The 24,019-nt window shown below is 45.7% G+C and overlaps 1 protein-coding gene across 1 annotated transcript; it reads right to left on the bottom strand.

Moving 5' to 3' along the window:
- Positions 1-2,183: 2,183 nt before the first annotated feature.
- On the bottom strand, positions 2,184-16,924 carry TMEM184B (transmembrane protein 184B). The gene is made up of 8 exons (XM_010085775.1): positions 16,668-16,924; positions 14,067-14,232; positions 10,483-10,573; positions 9,869-9,944; positions 6,656-6,747; positions 6,181-6,350; positions 4,788-4,982; positions 2,184-2,806 (listed from the first exon to the last, which is right to left on the bottom strand). Exons 1-8 carry the CDS (start codon positions 16,866-16,868, stop codon positions 2,565-2,567), a joined length of 1,233 nt encoding a protein of 410 aa, XP_010084077.1. The 5' UTR covers positions 16,869-16,924; the 3' UTR covers positions 2,184-2,564.
- Positions 16,925-24,019: the final 7,095 nt, after the last annotated feature.

The following is a 24,019-nucleotide window of genomic DNA, read 5'->3' as shown; positions in this document are numbered from 1 at the left end:
TATATATATATATAAAATTATAACGCATGGCAGCTGGCTGTTGTTTGGGCACTAGTTCTTCACCAGGCTTCTCCAAAGGCAGCTAGTGCAAAAGGATTATGCTTTAAACCACTACATACAGGAAGCTTTGAGAATATCCAAATCCCCTGCACAGCATATATATGCAGCATACATTTCAAAATAACTTTTAAAAAAATGCTTCCCCAAGCCTCAATCATCTTTAAGCTCAACAGGGCAAGCCCCAAGATTTCAGATTTCAGACACCCAATACAACAAAGATTGGGGATAGTCACCAATTAAGTGACACTGGGACATCATCAAGGCCTGCAAATGCAAGGAAAAGGGAGGAAGGAATCGTGTCCCATGTCCCACTTTCTTAAGAGAGAGGCGAAGTTTAAAATAAATACCTCACATTAAAGGACTATTCATCAAAGCCATGGAAGATGGAAGGAAAGCCCATTCAGTCTTCAACCCTGCATTCCTGGCAGCTTATGTCATGAGGAAAAGGAGTTTTACACCAAGCCCACACAAAGCCTGGCAGATAGCATTTGCACGTCCATTTAAGCAGCAACAGATTCAGGAAAAGCAGTAGCTAACTGTGTGGCACCGCAGGATGCGTGCAAATGGGAAAATCCAGCAGCACAGAAGCTGCTGGATCCATTGACCCTGCCTCCAGCTCCCTCAGCCAGCACCGTTGCTCCCACCTGCTTCACTGTCCCCCTAGACACACAGGTACAGAAGGAGACACCGTCCTTAAGCCTTCCCCTATCTTATCCTCCCAGCAGGGAGCAAACACACCTGTCTTCAAGCCCTTTTCCCCCTCCTCCGACCCCAGGCTTCTGGCAGGGGTGCTGAGGAAATGAGGTGCTCTTTGCTCACAGTCACTTCCGAGAAAGTGAATGCACAAGCGTGTGGCTTAGTGGACAAGAGAAAAGCTAACCTCCAGGCGGTGAACCAGGCCCCAGTTCTCCTAGCAGAGCAATGAGGGGCAATCTGGGAAGACACAGGTCTGCTGAGGGCAGGCATCAAGCGGGAGAGGAACAGAGAAACTACAGCCCAGCAGAAAGCAAGAGCTTGCTCCAGCCTCTCCCTTTTGCTTCCTGCTTGGGGGTAGGGACATCTGACCTGTGGCACTTGAGTGTGTCCCCTGCTCCTCCCCTAGACCATTTTAAGCAAGCAAGAGTCATTTCCTGGTCAATGGATAGAGGGATCATTTTTATTTTGGCTCCACTAAATACCCAGGGGCCAATCCAAAACCAAGCAAAAGCAAGGGGAAGCTTATTTTCCCAATCCCGTAGATGCTGGCTCCACCCTTGATAGCATCGGAGTTGCTGCAGGGCCTGTGAAATGTGCAGCAGCAGTAGCTGCTGCCTGGGAAACTAAGAGGGACAATTTTAACCACCCAGGTCATGTCAGGTTTCAAGTCTCCTCCAGATTGACCCAGAACAGCTATGGCGACAAAAAAGCAAAGGAGGAGTGTGCTACATCCTTTCCTGAACACAGCCCAAGGGCAGAACGTGCAGCTCACAGGGGATGTCGGTGATTACAAGCATGGGGAGAGCTACCTGTGAGAGACCAGGACCTGCTCTGGCAGCTCCCTGGTGCAATCCACACCTTTAAGAGGGACAGCTATGTCAGTGGGGGACAGGAAACAAGAAGAAAAAACGTTTTAGTGTTTACATATTTTCCTTTCCCAAAGAGGGATGAAAGGGACAGAGCTCTACAAACTTCCACCACCTATCATGGCCAGTCCTCAGTCTTGTTAGCTGGAGACATGCTCCAGAGAGGCTTCTTGCCACAGGAATGCAGGGGAGATGGGAAGCTTGGACACCTGGTGATTAGAAAACCCTGCCCGTGAGACAGTAATTCCATCCCTGCTGAGCTTCAACAAGCATCAGCTTTGATGGGGAGCCGGTGGGATGCAGGGAGCAGAGGAACAGGAAAGAAGTCCTGCCCTTTTCCCCCTCGCTCACTCAAGTACAGGACTGCACAACCAGGTGCTTAGGAGGGTGGGGCCAGATGCTCCTTACTAAGTATTCAAGGCAATGGCTATATAGAACCAGGCTCTGGTCTGGTCCTCAGGAATGCTTATCACTGCATCCTAATCCCATTTCCCAAGGATGACAGAGATGTTAGTACCGGGGAGCTGGGGGAGCAAACTGTGCCTACATCAACCATTCAAGAAGAGGAATACAAAGCAGTCACGTTGTCCAGTTGGAAAAAAGGAAAAACAACAACATTTTTAGCTACAACTCTGGACTCTGGCCAGTCACACTCCACACCAAGCTGAGCAGGTGTGGGAAGCCAGAGCCCCCAGGCCTGCTTCAATTAATTCCAGTCAATTGCTGCTGTAAGGAACGGGCTCAAGAATGGAGTCCTGGCCATTCCCCCACCTCCGCACCACTGATCACGTCCATAGCCACAACAGCTAATGGGAAATGCCCACTTCTGCAATCTGCACTCTCTAGGAAGTGATATGACTTGTGTGTTTCTGCTTCAATAAATTAAAAGGTAAAAATCAACAAAAGAAGGAAAATGACAGCCTGTGCTGGCAGTTTCCCCTCCTAGAATTCATCATCAGAGCTCAGCAAGAGGGTCTTCTCATTGTCACGGGCACCCGAGCAGCTGTGGGAGCGCGAGATAATGTGACTGCCGTTGCGCCAGGGTGGACCGTGCTCCAGCGTTGACTGCTGGGTGTACTGCTGGTAGGCTGGGGAGAAGTTGTGGATTGCATCTTGGACTATGTCGTGGGGGTTCATGGTCTCCTTGAGGCTGCTGGAGATGCTCTTCATGGGAGCACAGCGACCTGTTGGAGTAAGATGGGGAGGGACAAGTGAAGAATACTTCTGCCTTCCCCTGCTCCCCTTAACATGAAGGTAAGGAGAACAGGGAACATGCACTCCTAGGTCCTGCAGAAGTTACCTTACAGACTCCCTTAAGCAGCTGCTGAGAAAATGCCACACAAATGGTGTCGAGTTTTACCAGCAGTGCTCCTAAAGTCCAGCTACTGCTAGCCAAGCAAATCCACCTCAGGACCAAATGGGGGACATGCCATGAGTATGGGACATACCCACAGTGACAACCTCCACTACCTACTATTTGTACTGGCTTGGGCGTGCAACAAAGACAGTCAGGTAGGGAGGTGCTCCTGCAAAGGGTTTCAAAAGACAAAACCTAAGGAAATTCTAAAAATATAGGAGAAATGTAATTTGCCATTACCACTCACTGGAAATTAGATTGACAGGCAGTATCGAAGTGCCCACAGGAAAGAGAACATAAAAGTGGAAAGAAGTGCAAAGGAGGGAAAGGAAGGGAACAGGCAGTACTAGAGGCACAACCCCTCCGCAGGTGGGGACTGCCACAGCGATACTGTGAAGGAAGCAATAGTTGGAGATTGTCCCACTCAAGTGCTGAGCACAGAGGAAGGCTGCATGTCCTTCTAGGAGCTGCCATTTCTCATGGCTTCTAGGTCTCATTTCCAGCACAGGCTTCTGGCTCTGCTCAGTCCTGGGGACGAGGTCCCCCAATGACCAAACCATGCTGATCATCTGTGGCAATCACGAAAGTGAAGGGAGGCTGGGGTGAGAAAGCAAACCAGGTCCTTTGAGAAACTGCAACTCTCTGGAGAGATTAATATAGTCCTGACAGAAAAGCTCTAAAGCTAGGTGTTACGCCACTGCCCATGGGGCTGTTTGACCACTATGATCCAGAGAACCCTAAAGCAGCTGTGTGAGGCAGTTGAGTTACCGACCTACAAGGAAGGGGGAACAAGGGACAGAGCAGGCAGTAGGCAGACTGGGAATCAGGACAGAACAGCATCCCAGTTAACAACCAACAGAGACAAACACACAGAGCATGCTGTACCTACCGTATGGCCCATATGATGGAACAGCTGCATCAGGGACCAGTGGCCAAGGCAAGGAAGAGATAAAAGGGAGAGAAGAGAGAGAGAGATAGAGAGAGAGAAAGAAAGAGAGGAAATAACAAGAACTGAACAAGACCCACCAGTGAAATATCCCCAACTGCACTGGCCAGCAGTTTACGCTTTCATCACACACAGATCTCATCTCCCCCAGCTGCGGCCACTGTCCTTCAAAACATCTGGGGCTGGCTGGGATGGAGGGATCATCTACATGAATACTCCCCCAAGGGCTGCTGTCTTCCGACACCTCAGTGCAGACTCCCCCTAGCATGAAGGAACCCCTTTATTTGGAGAACACTGAATGTACTTGCATAGACCGGGCACAAGAACCCCCTTTTCCCAGAGATAATGACCACCTCCCTCTTCCCTGGGATAAGATTTCTAGCAGCCCAGCCCTCACAGAGTCATTACAGGAAGATCCTCCTCCTCCAAGCCAAACATATTACCAAAGCACAGCCTCATCTTCCTGAGCCAGATTCAAAACATAGCCTGTTTCAGGCCCTGGCCCTCCTACCTTCAGTTTGTTGCACAACCCAGAGCAACGGAGTTCCCCTTTGGGGAGACAGGGAAGGACAAACCCACTCTACCAAAAGGATGCAACTTCTTGCAGCACTCAGGTCTGCAACAAGCTCTCGTGGGTGGCATACTGGGGAACTGAAAAGGGAACAATGCAGTTCAGGCAAGGTTTCTACCCTGCAGAGCCGTTGCACAATGAATCCGTTCAGACACCACAGAGGAAGGGATGTGATGTTTTTCCAAGCACTCAGGTTGGGAGTTGTATCAGTGTGTTGGCTGCCAGAGGGACCAGTCTCCACCCAGTCTTGCTACCAAACAGACATGCCATATGCACTGGCATATTTCTTACCTTGGGCATCAAGTCTCTTGTCCACATACACCTTGTATGTGAAGGCATGGCGTAGGGCGATGGCTGCAAAGAACATCTCCACGCAAATGATGAAGTCCTGATACCCAGCAGCTACGGTGCCTTCACCCACAGACACATTGGCAGAGTGGATTTTGGGGATGGCACCACACTTTTCCAAGATGGCCAACAGCATCCCTAAACAAAGCAACAAGCTCATGTAAATGTGCAGAAAACATGATTGCATACTAACTGTAAGGAACAGAAATAGCTATTTGTGCTGTATGTCCTAGATGCAAACCCATTTAACACAGGAACTACAGAGTGCGCTAGATTCTCCCATCTACGCTCACCTGTACAACAGAGAAGGAGGAATGAATGAGACAAATGTGTTTAAGCAAAGAACATTCAAACACTGACCCTCTTCTATTCTCAACTGATGCATCACCTGTGGAACCAGCTGCTGCGGGACTTAAGCAAGTCCAAAAGGGTAAGAGGTAGTCAGGTATTTCTGTGAGTACTTCTGGGATCTCAACACTCCCACTAGCTAGGGCAAAAACTGATGTAACAGAGATTTTCATTTAAGCATAAAGTGGTTTTGACACACCATTGCAAGAAAGATATTTCTCCCTGTCCACAGACAGGTGGCTGAAGAATTCCAGAGAAGGCAGAGTGTGTGACCAGATGGCTCAAGATGATAAACTGACAGCTTATTAGTGTGTCTGCAGACAGGGAGGATGGGCCATACTCCAACAGCCTAAATTCCACGTAAGTTCCTACTTAATTAGTCTTTGAAGTGCAACTCAGTAAACTTAAGTAGGGCACTGAACAGGGAAATACTTAGAGACAATTAGTAAGAAGCACTAAGCTTAGGTGGAACTTTGGATTTCTAAATGCGCCTCTGCATTATGTCTACGTATTCTGAATGTCGTTCCACTTGGTGGTGGTTCTGTAACAGCACACACTGCATTCATGTGAAGCAGCAAGCTGTCTGAATCACAGCCATTCCATTAAAATTTTATTTATAGAGCACTAAAAGAAAGTACTAAAAATGTTTAGATGTGCCACTTTAATCAATAAAATGGCAGCATGCAGATAAAATGTTGGCAGTTTGTACTCTATGATTGTTCCAGGAATGCAAAGGACTCTTCAACCAAACAGCCGATTTTGCGAGGCACAGGGATAGTGAGGATTCAGGAGCACAAAAACAAAGATGAGCAAAACAGGTTTTGCAGAGAAAAGCAATGAAAGACTATAAAACAAGTATTGTAATAACACTAATAATAATACAGAAAGACATTCCGTCTATTAATCAGCACCTGCTCTATCAACTCTAATGTCTGAGCCCCTGCAGAGAGCTCTGTGTTCCTGTCAAGGGAAGGGAAAAGCAGCTCACCTTGCCAGAAGGACAGGAAGATGACAGACTTCACCATGAAGAACTTGAGAACTGGGCTATAGGGACTGAGCAGCTCACGTGTGGCGAAGTAGAAAAGGAAGAGGGCATACAGTGCCAGGCTGACAGAGATGTTGTAGATGATCGTCACGTAGAGGTAGCCACTGGTTACACTGAAGAGAGAAGACACATGAATGCCTGAAATTCAAGCACAATCTCTTCCCCTTGTCACTATCACTGGGGAGTCATAAGACTCCATTTCTCTTCTGTCTCCCTATTCCAATCCCTCCCCGTTCCATTCCCTCCCCCAAACTGAGGTAGAAAAAACCCGAAAGCAACAGGCTGACCCCTGCCCTTATGTGCATTCAGCCCATGTTGTCCCTCAGTCTCTTCCCATGGCCCAGCACACACACAGACCACAGTACAGCTGCATAGAGAAGAGGCAGCCAAGGTATGCTTGTTTGACAAACAAACTTACTCAAAGTCACCGTCCTGGTACTTGCCAAAGGCCTGAAGGATGACTGTGCTGATGGCCATGAGGGGCTTCACCACACAGAACTGCAGGGTAGCCTACAGGAATCAGAGAGGAGGAACGAGAAAACAGGAGGTTCAAGAGGCCAGGTTCCCAAACAAGCACCATGACAGTGTCGCCACTGGGACAGTGCAGCAAGGCAACACTGTCCAGCCCCAGCAAAGAGTCTGACCCCACCGCTTGCTAATCGATTGTGCTTGAGGACTGCAGCACGCAACAGGAGACAAAGGAGATTCAGAAGAAGTATGTGTGCTATCTAGTTGTCCAGGATGGGAAGAAAAACCTCCCTGTAGGTTTCTTCTAGAAACTAATCAGGTGCTTTCTTCCAGAGCTGTCTTTCATAGGCTGTGCTGCAGCACATTTATGCAAGGTAAGGGCATGAGAAAAAAAAAATCCCACACAGTGCTATGTTAAACTTGCTGTGTCCATACCAAAGGGATACCAGGGAAGGGAAGCAAACTCCAGTCCCTAGTTGCCATAAAGTTAGGCAAGATGGTCCCCTGCACAGGAGGAGAACCCAGCTCTCTGAGGAGGAACTTTGACAACCGCCACCATATTAAGGCATTTTGTATGCATAGCAGTGTGTGCTGCCAGACAGAAATGAAGAGCTATTCTATTGTCACCCACACAACCTTTACTGAATCTCCTCAAAGGCTTCATGGCACCTGGGATCAGCTCTATCCATTCTGCCAGTATAAATCACTGATACTACTGGGATGACTCCTCTCTCAAAGCCACCCCATTCTTCACCTTTCTTCAGACATTGAACTTTAAGGTCCTAAGAGAGTGGAGGGTTGTGACCCTAAAAACATCAGCCATGTCTCCCTGAAAGAGGCTAGATGCTGACCTGTGCACGTGTGGGGAGGACAGTGTATGGAAAGAAGGCAAAACCAAATAGGAATAATTGCTTTGGATACTGTGCAATTTGTTAGTGGTCATAAGACTTCAAGGAGATTAAAAACCCCAGCACATGCCAGTTAGTGAGTCACTGTAAATATGTGAACTGGAAAAGGTCAAGCTAATTGGTAAACAACTCTGTCCTCTGAGCTTCCCTTCCTTCCAATCTGGGGATGTTTTAACCATTTCCCTGCAATCCAAACCACCATGTCTTATTTTTAGTTGCTTCCCTAGAAGATGCTACAGCATACGGGAAGCACATGGATGGTGCGTGACCCATCTGTGAGGGTCATCAGACACAGACCCAGCAAAGAATCTCGATCAAGACATCTTTGAGGAAACAAGCTGTCCGGATTTTGCACCGCAGCCACCAGCACAGCACCTGACTGCTGGAGGGCCGCAGGCAGCACAGGCAGACTGACTGACCCACAGCAGGCATATGCCTGAGAACAGCTTGGGATGGGAATGAAAATGGAAAGAAGGAATGGTTGTAACATGCTAATTCCTTCAGGATAAAAAGGGATGGAAAGAGCAGAAAACAGGCAGGCGGTGGTGGGAGGCAGCAGGAGTGCTGGAGAAGCTGAGAGCAGGGATAAAATGGGCAAGGTGTTCCTTCCAGCACGTTCCCTCTTCCTGATCACCACAAAGGTGGATACTGCACAGATCAGCGTTGAGATGTGCTCTTGCCCTTTCACACTAGCCTTCCCAGGAATTTGTCTTGAAAGGTCTTCCTCAGCAATCCTGGAAGTCTAGAAGTACCAGAAAGTGAGTCTTGGTGTCAAAGATTTCTCACCAAGGCAACATTTAACCTTGAGTCAAGAAGGACGAAGTATTTTAACATCCCTTTGCAAGACACCTCCCTCACAGCCTCCACAGCAGACTTAGTGGTTTGTAAAGGGCAGGCCTCACTAGAAGAATTGCTGCCAGATAGCAGCATAGGAAAAGCAAAATATCCACCTAAGCTAGAGCTACCAGATGAGCTGAGGATTTGTGGAAGCCAGCAGAATCCCCCTACCCCAAAAAAAAGTGCTCCTAGTCTTCATTCTTGTGAAAGAACTTTCCAAACACAGCCATGTGCCACCCCTGTGGAGATAACTGCCAGAGGCTGCAGGACATAAGAAACAAGAGGTCAAAGGGAAATTATTTCTCCAGCACTCATTTACCTTGATGGGTGTTACATCTGCTTATGCCATATTTAAAAGGTAAAAGTTAACAGTAAGAGCAAAAGGAACATGCATCGACTCAAAGAGTGCACAAATGAAGCCCAAAAGAACAGAGGAAAGAGCATACTGGGAGCAGACTAGAAAATAAAGTATCAGGGAAGAAAACAGGAGAGCCATGAGGACAGAATATGGGACATAGAGACAAACAGAACAGAAAAAAAGAAAGATGTGGTCCTTTGAAAAAAGGTCAATTGCGCTGCAGAGATTAATACCGGATACTACTACGAGGCTGCATTGTACCTTTGATGTTCCTGCATATTGCTAAAACACAGAAGATAGGTCATGATGTGGAGGAGAAGTCAAGGCAGATATCTAGACACAGTGACTGGAATTGCAATGAACCGAGCCCTTTCAAAGAACCAGACCTGCTTCACACGGTCTCCAGAGAAACCTCGTGTTAATTTCAGCAAGGAAGCAAAGCCTTAAAACTCACCTGCTGCCTCACGGCAGCCAGAGGTGACTGACCTGGGGTGAGCAGACAAGGGCTGTATCCAGGTTTAGATCTCCCCCATTCCCTCCCCCTCAACATACCCAATTCAGCACAGACAGACATACACAGTGAGCAATACTGGGTTCCTCCTACAAACCGTTGTGTCATGCTTAACCTCCACCCCCTCCTCAACTCCAAACCACAACAGCAGCATTGGAAATTTAGGAGGCTGTTACACAACTGTGGGGTGTCTGAAACACAACACAGCCATCAATTTCTTAAAGTTGGGACTTCTGCAATCCAGAAAGGGAAGAGGAAATTGGAATTTCTTCCCAGGGCTAATATCATGTCCAGGAGATAAATTGGATCTTTTGCTAAGGCCTTCCTGATGCAGGGTTGAGTAGAAGACATTAAAATTATTTGAAAAAAACAAATAAACAAAAACCTAAAACACCCCCTCTTCTCAGAAGTCTGCAGGCCTCTCAAAATGGTATCATAAACCCCCTTGAAGGAGTGCTCATCTCAGAAGTTCAGTAGCACAAGGCACCATTGCCACCCACATACACTTCATTCACTTCTGGAGGACAGCACAATTCCTTCAGCCCGTACCTGTTTGCAGAACCTCAGGAATCCAATCGAATACGTCTTTCCCCACAGGCAGCAAGTCCCATATACACAGCTGGACCTGAAAGAGCCAACACAAGATGACAGGGTTCAGAAGCAAGATTTGCTCTGGAGTGCAAGATTCCTACCCTCTGTCTACATCTCTATAGCAATGTTGCAGGGCCGATGCTTTCTCCAACCATGATTACACAGTTACAGCCAGACCCTCTTTCAGATGTGTTTAAAATAACATATTGACTCCACACTCCCATCTTTTTCTTTTTTCAAACTTAGTAGCATGGGGAGAAACACAGACCCTGGAGGAAGTACACACAACCAACTGAAGACAGAAAAGATTTAATGGAGGAGAAGGGAATAAGAAAAGAAACAAAGGAGTAGGCAGGTGTCCAGAAAAGTTGTGAATCAGTCCAGCTTGCCTAAGAGGATGTGATCAGCCTGATCTGTTTCAGAGCAGGGTACTAGTAAATCATCACCATCCATCCTGCCCAGTCCCAACAGACATTTGCCACTTGACACAGTTTTTCAGGGCAAGGACAGAGGCATGACAGATGGGCACAGAAGGATGAGAGTGTCATGCTGTAAGCAGAACAAATACTCACTCAATTGGTTTCCCTCTGATCTCAGACATGATGGAGCTCTCCCCTCCCAAGTACTCATAGCAGAGGCTGAGAAAGTTGTATATTACGAAGGCTGCAAAGACATCAATCAGAGTAAAATGAAAACCAACTTCAAAACAGGTGCAAGGACCAAGAGTACAGGCAACAGACCAAACATGAGCAGGGACTGCTTATGCAGCATCTTTCCCTTCAAAGCACTCCAGATTATTTTCATTGCATTTATCACCCTACCTCAGCACTCACAAGACTATCTGAACTGGAGTTTGGCCAAGGTCCCAGGTCAGTTCCATGACTCGTGCCAAAAGGGTCACAGGACCACTTAAAACTGTGGTCAGCCTCTGTTTTACTTGGCACCTGTAAGACAGCATTCTTTACAGGCTTCCTGTGCATTATTCCATTACATTACACTGGTACTAGATCATTTGGAAGTTATTTCTGATCCATGAACCATATCTTATCTCCTGTACTTAACCTTTTAGGTGATGAGCACAGTTTTTCTCTCTGAGATAACCAGACCTTTTAGGTGATGAGCACAGTTTTTCTCTCTGAAATAACCAGACTTTAGACATAAGAGTTGGAGAAACAGAGGGGTCTTACCAACTAGCGAAATTCTGTTTTCATGTCTGGTGGAGATTTAAAAAAAAAAAAAAAAAAAAAAAAAAGCTCTGTGCTTTGTTTCCTCAGAAAGCTGAAATTTCTGGCTTACTGAACAGCTGCCTCCTCGGGCCACCTCTTTTCTGCCTTCCCCAGCAAGCTGGTGCAGATGAGGAAGAGCCTTCTCAGATTGACCGCTAATACTCTGCCCCATTTCAATTCTCTTTAAGGCTCACTTTTGCTGATACTTATAAACTGAGGTCAGGACACTGTGCAGAGAGCTTTCATCATAACTACAGACATGTTTCCTTTTCAAGGGATCCATAACCACTTAATTGTGCATGGAGTAAGCCTGTACATGCCCTGTCTGCCACTCTCTTAACTTGTTATAATTGCTGTTGGACCCTCACATGGTTGTGAGATTTTTAGGGCAAGCACTGTATTCCTAAATTTGCCACATATAGCCTTGGTGCAAAATGTCTGACCATGTGATCCTTCTTTAAACTTTATTTTCTATGATAGTCCATACCTAGACATTTCCTGGAATGCCAATAACCAAATCCTGGGTTTGGCCCCCGGCATTGACATAATACAAAGAGAAAATAACTTGGGATGAAAGCAGAAGACTTGAGGAACTTTGAAATAAGAACAAAAGTCTAACAACGTACAGTGCTGAGAAGCTGACCTCACCAAGCAGCCAGTTATTAGACGTGAGGTCCATTTTCCCATGTGGATGAACTTCCAGCCAGAGACAGACGTGAACTCTAATTCTTCTACAAGCATCCAAACTACGCCCCAGAAAAGAGGTACTCAACGCTCCCCAAAACACTCACCATCTCAAAACTTTTTATTTATGGCTTGTAGACGTGCCTAGCTGGCAAGAATGCTACAGAACATAGAAGTCAGTATTATACCTGTTTCTATTTATGTAATTGGGATAGTTATTCGACCTGTAATCCTTGTTATTGAACAAAGTTAGGTATGTTCACACAGCAATGATCTTGTGAAAGCCTTAATTAGGAGAGAAAACATCAACCATGGAAAACTTATTTAAATAATTGTGGTAACCCCTTTTGCCTGCAATTTTCCTGCAACTTAGCTGACAGCTCCAAGGACCTAGAGGAAGAGAAGCTGAGCTTTTCCTATTGTCCTCCAGTGACCCCTGCCCTCTGATGTGGTCATTACAATACCAGCTGCCCATTCCACAAGCACTAGGGAAGAGATGACATCAGAGGAAGACAACAAAAAAAAAAAAGGGGGGGGGGAATGGGGAAATATCTGCCCCTCCATCCCCAAAATAAATGAGTGCTAACTATCAAAGCTCACCACACCTGCAGAACTCTTCTCCCATTCCTGATCCACACTCATCAGATGGTGCTCATGAAATCAACATAACAAGAAAATCTACTTGTGTCAGTGCTACTGACACCCAGCTTTGTACGGAAGCAGAGTCACCTGAAAGAGCAACTCCAAAATATGCTCATCTTAACGCACACTATGAAATGCAGTCCATAAATGGCCCAAGACAACTTTCAAAATTTATTAACAGGGTCTTCTCCCTCTGTTCCCTAACAGAGCTCCCCTCACTTTGCAGCCTAAAACCTTCCCAAAAATGAAATAAGGTAGATGACAAGGGAAGGCAGAGAACAAAAAGGCTATTTCAAAGTGGTCCCTAGAAAAAGCCAGGGAGAGAATCTGCTAACTGAAGGTGCTTTCACCTCCAACTGTAGTCTATTTGCACAGCCCAGCCTGCCAAGGTAAACTCCAGAGGATGGGCTGCCTCTTGAGCAGACGCTCAGATGTTTGCAAACTCTCCGAGCAAGCGAGGCAGAGGGATACTGGCTGTTGCCAGGAGAGGAGTTTTGCAGAGCAGCAGGCTTCCTGCTAGACTTACACACACATGCAGGGCAGGGAAGGAGGGAAAGGAAAAAAAATTAAAAAAAAACCAAACCAGGCCCAAACAAAGATGCCTTCTGAATCATATGAGCGCATTTGCCATCTGCTGCTGCATCTCAGAGCATTGTCATTGATGTGGAGGAGGGCCTGCTGGTCCCTTCAGATGATTAAGTTGTTCACATGGCCAGGGGCACCTCTCTGCAATGCAGATCTCACCAAAACAACTGCATGAATGAGTTACAATTTAATGAGGGTATAGTGATAAATTGTCCTCAAAAATAAACTGCTGGTGTGCAGTCTCTGCTGCTGGGTAGGTAGAGGCTCCTTTCTGGATGACATCAGGAGGGAAGTTTAGATAGCATTTATTGGAGAGTAACTGTTTCCCTCACATACAATGCTAGTAGTATCATCTGCAGCAGGTAACTGAAAACAAAGCAATCTACCTCATCCTGAACATGGCACCCTCTCTCCTGCAGGACTCCACAGAACTTTACACCTCACCAACACCAGCATGTGGTACCTGTGGTACCCTGTGCCATCACAAGGATGGGACCAGAATAATATGTCGCTAACAAACTGCACCAGGAAACCACAACAAAGCAAGTATCTGGATGCTAAGTGCTGTTCCAAGAGCCAGGAGCTAACCAATACCTCACTTTAAACATGCAGGTAGATTTTTGGCTTTACACCTTCTTGAAGCAAAGGACCCAAGAAAATCATAAGCTATGTCTCTCCAAGAACATTGGAGGGAAGGCTCAACACATCTTGTCATGCTCAGAAGGCAGCAGGGAGAAGGTGAGCTTGGATGAGGCTTTGAGCAACCTGATCCAGTGAAAGATGTCCCTGCCCGTGGTAGGGGGGTTGGACTAGCTGTTTTTTAAAAGTCTCTCCCAACCCAAACCATCCTACGATTCAATGATTTTTTCAGTCAGTGAGCAAGCCATGGTCAACCAGCCAGGCACACCGTAAAACTTTGTCTCAGCAGCTGACAGTCTCCATGTACCCAACCAAGAGGAAACGTTCTCTCAGGGTAGAGACTTGCCACCTCCCCCACCTTCTGTCTGAGCCCTCCTTACCTTCATAGCAGTCCCGCACTGTGCCAAAGTAAACATAGTACTGGTCATTGGTGAAGAACAGGAGACTGAGCCATGAGTCAAAGGCATAAATGGGCACAATGAAGAGGATCCGAACAATATAGCGCTGTTCATTTGGGCAGCTATAGCAGCGAAGATGCATGTAGATCTGAAAGGACAGAGAGGGGAGACCAGGATCAGCGGTATACTGAACAGAGAGGAGAAAGTGGAACTCAGCAGTCAACTGGGCCAGGAAAAACAAACTCAGTAAATCATCTCTTGATTGACTCCAGCAGCTTCAAGGTGACAAGGATTTAAAAAAAAAAAAAAAAAAAATCACTTATCTTACGGCATCCATATAGTTTGCAGAGAAGGGGAAGGAAGAGGAAAAGGAAGTGAAGGCAGTTTCTTCTAGGCAATTAATTTACTGTTATTATCATCACCTTGCCTGTATTCTTTTGTTCATACCTTTCTTCCCCCGATTATCTATCCCATATTCCTGCTATCCTGTTTTTAGTACCTAAGATTCACAACACTGCAGATTGCTGTTCTCAGAGGGAAGGAGCAGGCAGTTAAGCACATGCTCAATGTAAACACTCACTTTCTTGGCAGTTGTGGATGCCTTTGAGACTTTCACCTGAAACAACCTAAGAGAGCCCTTCGCAGCACTGCCAAGAGCTGATAAGCCACAGCCCATCTGCTCAAAAAGTGGCATTCTGCACATTAGTGACAGCCCCGCCACAAAGCATCAGCCACCGAGTGAGCACCGAGCTCATGCACCATGCTCAAAGGAAGCACGCAGCCACACTGCTTGTTTTGTCTGACAGTCTGCACACATGCCAATGCCCCTAAGTCACTGGCTGAGGGGACTGCAACATCCCCACCCTACCCACTCCCACCACTCATAGTTTGTTAGCCATCATTAAATCCCACACCTAAGATGCTTTTTCTCAGAATACTCACCTCCTGGGAAAGGTACTGACCACAAGCATACCCTGAGGATGAGCACCACTCCTGTAATGGACTAATAACATATCCAGAGCTTCGGTGCGAGTTGCAGGTGCACTCTATCGGCCGCGGAGCCAGCAGAGGGCACGTTCTCTGGAGGCAAGGCCTCTGTATGGCAAACCTCATTAAGCTGCTGCCCCAACTGCTGGAATTAATAACATCTAGTCTGCTACATACATACCTCACGACTGACTGCTTTCGCTCCCTGAAAGAGGCACAAGCATTTGTTTGAAGCTTCACCCTGCATTTGGGGGTGCTGTGAGGATTCTCCAAGGTCTAACGAAGCATGCATTGATATGCTCTTGCCTTTCCCTAGAGGGTTGTCTCTCCCCAGGTGTCTGTTGTTCATCTCTCCCCTCCTCTTGGCCAGATCTGCTCAAAATCGACTGAAGGGTTCAAAATACTTCTGTTTCCTCTCCCTATCCCCTGAGGAGGTCACAAAAGCCTAATTTCCTGAGGAGAACAGGTTGAAAATAAACTAACAAACCTTACGGATACTTTTTCTTTGTGACAATCCCAGTGACACACTTCACCCAGCACAGGGACAGCTGACATTGGAGTTCAGATAACTCTAAGCTTTGCCCTTGGGATGACACAAGAGCTCTGCAATCCCTGTGCCTACAAGAGCATGCGGACTGCTGCCTTGTAACAGGACAACAGTGTCTCTTTGGCACTGACCTCCATTGGTTTATTTGGAGAAGTGCATCGATGTGTAACTGTGTAATGCTATACTGCAGAGGAAAGATTTCTTCCTATCCTCAGTAGGCAACCAATTTGTGCTCTGAAATCCATGGCACTTGTAATTGTTACCCAAGCTGGTGAAACTGCAGGTGTTACTCTTATTCATCCATGACTAATCCATTTTTGAACTTCACTAGTCCCTGTACTCCATCAATAGGCTGTAGTTTTCTAGATCCTAGTCACCACTCTGGAATCTACAGACCAACAGGTACAAAACACAGGTTGATAAATAACAGGGCTTGCATTTCCCCACTGTGTTTTTCAGTTCACATGACAACCGCATGAAAGAGAGGTATGGAACAGGATGCAGGGTTTGACTTGTTCTGGCTCCCAGGACACCTGTCCCAGAAAGAGAGGAGAAAAATTAAAATAAAACATTTCCTGCTACTCCTTTCCGCAGCAGAATTCAGCCTGTGGAATCCACTGGCACAGGAGATCAAAGGAGGTATGTCAAATAACAGATTACAACGATCATTTAGCTAACAGCTGACACAATAACACAATGGCTAGATTCAGCTACAAGACCTGGGAAAGGATGGCTTGAGATAACACACCTATCTGCAAACACTCAAGAGGTGGACAAATGTTTTACACCTCCTAGTTTTAAAGAGTTTGCTTTCTCTCCATTCGCACTACAGAAACGGTCTGAACCTGGGCAGAAGAAGGCCTCCACATAAAAGCTGCCACCTTGATCAGCACAGATAATACATTAGACCCCAAAGAAGAGGTCCTAGTACCTCTTCAGAGTCTGCAAACCCCCAGCACACAGCTGTATCTTTCAGAGATATGCCAGGGGATCACATGTGTTCCACCATGCAGGGAAAAGGACGAGAAGTACAAGTGACAGGGTGTTACCTGATGGCAGGTGATGAGCAAAGCTGTCCATACAAAGAAACCTGAGATGGCCTGAGCAGCAGTGGTCATGAGGAATATTGGCTGCTCCACAGCCGTGGGGCTGCCATCCTCTGGCATCCAGGAGAAGTTGGGAGCCACAGCTGGAGTGGTAGCAGTTGACCCCAATCTGGGGGGTGCAGTGATGTCAGTCATCACTATCATGGTGCCTTTCGGTGTGAGGTTCCAGTTGGGATTGCTAAAGAGCCACCCACAAGCCAAGACCTGTCAAGGAAGAGAACCAAAAAGCAATTGAACCCAGACAAAAGGACAGAGGAGCATAACAGTAACAGTATTTTGCATCTCTCACATGCCTTTCACCAGGCTGCTCACATGCTTTATGAACAGGAGCTGGATAAGCTCCATGCCACCCCTCATGATACAACAAAATCATGTGGTACTAAGGAACCTCTTTAACACTCACACCATAACCTCCCTGAGATCATGAAACACTGCCACTGCCATTGTCACCACTTTTCTGCAATAAAAATATTTAAGAAGAAGATGAATACAGCATTCACCTGAGATCAGAAGGAAGTATCTAAATCATCCATACTGGAAGATGACAGGCACACCCAAGTTAACAGCTCTACTTTCCACAAAAGCACTGGCTATTCCACCATTTCCTAGCCTTACTGTTTCATCTGGAAGGCAGCAGAACAAGTAGCAGCAGGCAATAAGAACACATACCACAAAGTGTCACTGCGCAGCAAGGGGGAAAGAAGAGCATTCTTATTCCTCCAGCAAGCAGTCCCCACCTCTCCTACTGCCATTTTGAAAACCACACTCAGCCCAAAGCACCTTCATTGGAAGGATATGCACTGAAAGCTCTGCTCACTAGAAAGAAGAGCACGAAAGTGATGCTTTTACCATACATTGTATGGCATGGTGCACTCAGCCAGCCTGTCATTAGTTCTATTAACTTAGCATTGTTTTCTACATGATATGAATTCAACCTGATTGGCCGTTTGACGCATGAAAACACACCCAGAACACAACGATATGCAAGATCTCAAAGCAGCATGACCCTTGGTCGTTTGCTGGATGAAGAGCTATTTTCTTTCAATTGAACAAATTCTTGAAGGTCTAAAATCTGAAGCAGCATTATTTTCAATTTGATTGCAAGCAGGCTCTAATGTGACCTCTGGATTGGAGAAAGATAAACCATTAAACCAAGATCACAAGCAGGCAGCCACTGGTTCTATCTGCTAGACAAGCTGCTTCTGATGGGACTGTAGTAAAGATACAGTTATCAAGGGGAACAGCATAATATTGCCTCCTTCTGATAACCTCCTAATAGTTTTCGGCATACCCTTTCTGTAACAATGCAAAATGTAGCTCTTATGCAGGCCTTTAAGATCAGCAGATGGAAAGGGCTTTAGAAAAGCCAACGACCCATCACACAGTTTACAGCTGCAGCAGGGAAAGACATGTCTTATTTACCAACAGGACACAGCAGAACACAAACAGTAACATACATTCAACAATGAACTGCCCCAGACTTGCTTCACTTGAAGCCACGGCACAAATAAGGGAACAGGTGCCCAGTAAAAGCAGAGGGCCAGGAGCAAACCATTTCCACACGCACACTAAGGTGGGTAAATGGCCCCTCCAGCACACTTGCGTCAGTGGCGTGCAGCACTCTGATGTTACTTATGCCACATTCCACCTCATTTCTGCTGTCTTCCTTAGGGGGAAGAGAACAAATACAAATTCTGGGAAATACCTGGATTTGTTTAAGCAGATATTCTCTTACTATAGAGGCAGCTGCACAACTGCTTTCGTTCAATTCAGAAAATAATAGTCAAACTTTATTTTCTTTGTTTTTTCCAGTCATTCTTTTTACAAAATATTCCTGCTCCAAGTTACAGCTTTCCATAACTGCACCTACTGAAGGGCAATTCCTTTCCAGTCCTGATCAGTACAGGAAACCTAACTGTTAAATTTTGGGTTCCAAAACATACCCACTACACTACCTACACTCTATTGAACCATTTGGAGAGTTGAAGGCCGGATGGAGATGTCACAAAGTAACAAGGCTTTTGCTGTTTTGAGAAGGGAGTTCTATCCAAGCAACTTCTGAGAACACTCGAAGTGCTCAGAGTGCTTCCATTAAGCTCACAAAAGGCACATCTAAAATGAAATCAGAGCAGATGTACCTGTGGCTAACCTAGTTCTAAATAAAGTCCAGCCAGCTGCCTTCCTGCACATCCCAGTGCACTTTAGGAGCTATGCAAGAGAGGAAGCTGCTAAGCCCTTCCTAAAGTTCATATGGGAGAGGATCTCCACTGCAGACCACCAGTGGCAGGAGGGACAGGACCTGCAGCTCCATGCTCCAGCTAATCGAGCTGCACCAACAGCACAGAACCCAATGCAGCACCGATAACATAAGCCAAAGTGAAGATCTGAAAGGGAATTCCTCTGCTTCTCTGCACTCATTTTAAAAGAAGCTGAAACAGCAAAAAGCGATCAAGCATTTTGACAGGACAAGGGTTACATATTCACAAGCAAGGACACTTACAAGTTCAAGTTGTATATGTAACCTTAACACTGCCCCCTTGTGATTATACATCAACTGTCATTAATTACATGATTATGCATCATTCTTCACCTAATCCCCTTAATTCACAGTCATTGAAACTAATAACTCTTTCCAGCAATGTGTTCTGAAAGAAACCATACAAATTTTCTTAACCAGGGCTCCACTTCTACCCCAAACCACCTCACCAATGAGCACCCCCCTGTGCCTCAAGGTTGCCCCCCGAGGACAACTTTTTAATCAGTTGATACCTTTTATGGGCTGTAAGCATCAGCTTGCAGTTCATTCTCCTTGATAGTGAAACACTAAGGAACACTATACTCCCAAATCCACAAAATTAACATATACCTTCCAAATCATTCCTTCTAATCTCCTAAAGTCCTATACAGCATTGCTACAGCGACAGGTACAAGCAGTGCACAAAGCTATTATAAAAGACTACTGTACGCAAGAAGGTGAAACTGTAAGAGCAATTCTGTACCGTATCTAAGAAACAGATAATAGCACAGATGACTTCAGCCTTAACCAAGTGAGTGGATTTCAGCTCATTCACTACCACCAGCTCAGAGTCTGCTAGCACCTCTTTTGCCTTGTCAAAAAGAGCATCATGAGGGCGGGCTATGGCACCTCTCTGAACAGGCCTTGTTTCTGAGATGTCTCTTCCCCACCACGCAACAGGACACAAGCCCAGCATATCATTAGAACAGGCTTCCAGCAAAGGTGGTGCCTGGGAGCACATCACAGCAAACACACTGCCTTGACAAGCTACAGATGGAGCACCCTGGTGGAACCAGCTTCCCTCTCACCTGACACAGTGAATATGTTTTGATATTTGCTTCTTGGACACCCACCTCCATCACAGCCCATGTCAGTGTCACAACACGCACCTCTGGCTTTCTCTCACACCCAGGGAAAAAACATCTTTTCCAACAGCCACAAAGCTATTTCATATTCACCTTGATATTCTCCCACTTTGTTACTCCAGCTGTGCAACAACCTGACAATGGTTAGGCTACCGGCTGTGATCTCTTCTCTGTGTACTCCTCCCAGCTGGCTATATTTCTGTTGTTTCTTGTGCATTTTAAGTTCCTTGGGACAACCATCTTTTTGTTCTCTGCCCATACAGTTCCCAGCACTGCGAGGTACCAAACCATGAAGGAGGCACTTGACATTACCATATGGCAAATTAGGGGCATTTAAAAACCTGCATTACCAATGCAATACAAACCAAACTAACCTAATGCATAACAAATTTTTAAGACTTCCTTACTCCTCTGCCATATCCTGTTTTTCTCTGCCTGTCTCTTTCACCTCCACCTCACTGCTTCCATTTCAAGGGAGAGTAAAGCTATTTGCACACTTATTCTCCCTCTCTGAAGGGCCCTCCTAAATATATCAAAGGAAAACATTTCAACACTTCTAAATTTCACTCTTGAAGCTTTCTCCATCTCCAACTGACTACCTTGCTCCCCCCGGAGGTAACCTGCAATATAGCACATCCCAAGCAGGACCAGAAGAACAAATAGCCAGGAAAAGCACCAAGCTTTGGAAACTAGAAACATGCACACAGAAAATTATAACTGAGTAAACACACAGGGCTTTTGGAAGGGGGCTTAGGTGTATTTTAGGATGGCTGCAGGAACATTGGATCAGCTGGCGTGATTCCTGTATGTGGGCTACCTGAGCTTCAGGCAGTGCTTAGGTCTGTGTGAGGTTCTACACCCAACAGCCCCAAATGTGGAAGGCAGAGATGACACCCCCATTCCCAATGAGCTGTTATGTGTTCCTGCCCAGATGTCGTTACAAGTTACACATATTAGAGTAAGACAGGACCTTGTACTCCTAGGGCATTAGCTTAAACACAAACCTAGTACCAGCTTAATCTTATCTAACAGATCTTCTGAAAGCACTTTAGGAGTATTAGGGTCTGCTCTCACTGCAAGGAGGAGAAAATAAAATAAAGCAAAGCATGTGCTATTTCTATCAAGATAACTATCCTAATAAAAACCTAGAGATGCAAGACACTGTTACTGAGATTCTACGATAGGGACAGAGCTCCAGCCTGCATGGGACCCGGTTCTGTTTGAGGCACCACACTGGTGTAACACTAGCGTGAATGTGTCCACAGGGCCTGCATCCACAGAACAGCAGTGGCAGTAGTTCTTGATCAGCAGCAGATTGCCATTCCTGTACCATTTGGAAACAGAGGCCTTCTGTCTCTAACATTAACATGGCAGCTTCCTCTACCAAAAATAAACTCAGAACAGTAAACAGAAGGGATGTGGCACAAGTGAAAACAAAATAAACTTCATTTTTGGCTTGCATAAAGGCATGGAAAACATTACCACTGAGGAGGAGCTATTTCTGCATAAACAAACATAAATATGTAAAACCCATTTCTGACGCAACAAAAGCGGTATAAGAGGAGAGAATAAATGTTCAAGCTTGGTCCTCCAGTTCCCAAAGGTACTTCTGAACACGTAGTCAATCAGAGAGTCTAGAAAAGGAGGAGCAGGCTGCCTGCTCTGTGCAAGACCTGCTCCATTGTGCTGCTGGCAACAGCAGTCTTGCTTTGCCCCAGTGTCGGTAGGAAGAGAACCCCAAATGACACTATTCTGAAGTCATTTGCTGCCATCTGCAAACACTATCTGTGTTTTTCAAACATCTCCTCCAAGGCTAAAAGTATTTCATTTCTAAACTGCTGAGAGAGCAAAGAATGACACACACAGTTATCCCATGAAAGAGTATTAACAGCTAAGCCTCCTGCTGTACAAGATACAATACAACAAAACATGCATGACCTGGCTGCAAGGTTCTCCTGGAAAGCTACAAGGCAAGAAATTGCTCCTCCTTAAAATCTACTCCACATTTACTGTAGTTTCAGATATCCACCATGCTGAACTTTGTTAGGATACCAAAAAAACCATTTTCCACTCCCCTCTTAACTTCTTATTCCTCCAAGAGTTTCTCCATTAAATTATCCTTATTCTGGACCCAAAAAACCAAATGCAGAAGTGCCAATGTGGTAGGTGATTTAGAGTCTGAATTTTCTGCATCTATTAGGACGTAAGCCAGAGCTTTACCTTAGTGAAAGCAGGAGCTTTATGGTGTTCAGAATGTCCCCTAGACTTATAAGGAGTACAAGAGCACATCACAAAATGGTTCAAGGTTTATTTTAGACTACTTTAATTACTAGATTGCCTAGAATTGCCAACTGGGATAAGCTCTTTCCATTGTGTAGGTATATATTGCAAATTCATAATTGATGTAAGGTCTTTTCAACCCTCAAAGGCATGGCATCACCAGCTGATCTGGCAAAAAGTAGGAAAAGCAGGAGGAAAATAGTCAGGACAAAATAACATAATGGCATATAGTAAGAGAGGCACTAGTGCAGCTCAAATCAGTGCTAGTAATTAAAAAAAAAAATCAAACGCTTTTAAATTTATTACTTCTTAAATTGCTTCTGCTCTCTGGGGTGGTATATAGTTCAGTTGGCTATATGAGACACGAAAAGGTCCCAAAAGTGCATTTTTAAGCTCTCCAGGAGCATTCACAAAACAATCTGTGTGTTAAGCATGTGACCTGGCACGCAATTTTTACTAAGTGCAACTCATTTACATTTTACTATTCATGCTGGGCAAAACTTTCTTAATCTCAAATCAGTGAAAGTCACCCCATAGCACGCACTTTGTACACAGGCACACATACATAACTCCAAACACACATGAGCAATACTATGCTCAGCTATAAGACGGGCATTCAACAAAATTTAGAAAAAAACACAGCGACTGAATCTACAGTTACTGCGCTTCATGTCAGCTCGATGAACTCCTCCCTCTGCACAAATCTGGATCCAGATGAAGTTCTTCACAATGTTATTTCTGCAGAGGACTGAGCAGTCTGAACACTGAAGAGATTTTGCCCGGTCACAATTTTCAAAACAGCTGTCATACAGTCAGTGAAATGAGAAAAGTGTCACAGGGACATAAAACCGGTAGCACCAGCAGGAGTGGAGCAGGAAGACCATTAGCCTCAGAAGCAGAAGGCAGAGTCAGGTACCTGGGATGACCAAACCGCAGGGCAAGGTACACATCCACTAAGCCATACTCAAGAGATGATCCGATGTCTACGTACACATAAGAGCATGCCATACAGACAAACAATTTAACCTTCAACAAGGCCATGCAACTTCTTTTCTCATTTTAAGGAAATTAAACTCTGAGAATACCACAAATATACCACAAATACCACTTCCAGATCACACGGCCCCCACCCGTTTTGCTCATCCATACAGAGTCATCCAAAAAGAGGGCAGCTTCCCCTCCTCATGCACCCATTTAAAACCTCAGAATCAACAATAAAACCCTTTTACCCTGAGCCATGCACTCTTCTTTCCAGAGTTTTTTTCTGCTCTATTAATTTCTGTTGTCTCGCTGGACTCGCACAGCCCTCCTCCCCCCACCCATACTCCTCCTCCTCTTTTTTTTTTTTTGTTTTGGTTACGTGGACTGACCCACACTGTGATAGGTCAACATCCAACATCCAGTCCCTTTTTTGGAAGGAGATAGGAAAAAAAGAGAAAGGGGGTGGAGAGGAGGAAAAAGGACGATCCCCAACCTTCCAACGGCTCCTTCTAGAGCGGGATCAAGCACGCTTGGGCCATGCGCTGCATTCCCTTTCCCACATTCCTGGCAGCCCCACTCCACACAGAGCAGTCAAGCTCAGTGCTCACAGGGGAGAAACACAGAAAGGCTACAAAGATGTTCTGCAATTAGCA

Source organism: Pterocles gutturalis, unplaced genomic scaffold, assembly GCF_000699245.1.
Source record: "Pterocles gutturalis isolate BGI_N339 unplaced genomic scaffold, ASM69924v1 scaffold23780, whole genome shotgun sequence".
In the NCBI taxonomy this organism is placed as follows: domain Eukaryota; kingdom Metazoa; phylum Chordata; class Aves; order Pterocliformes; family Pteroclidae; genus Pterocles; species Pterocles gutturalis.
This window is presented reverse-complemented; position numbering and strand designations above follow the sequence as displayed.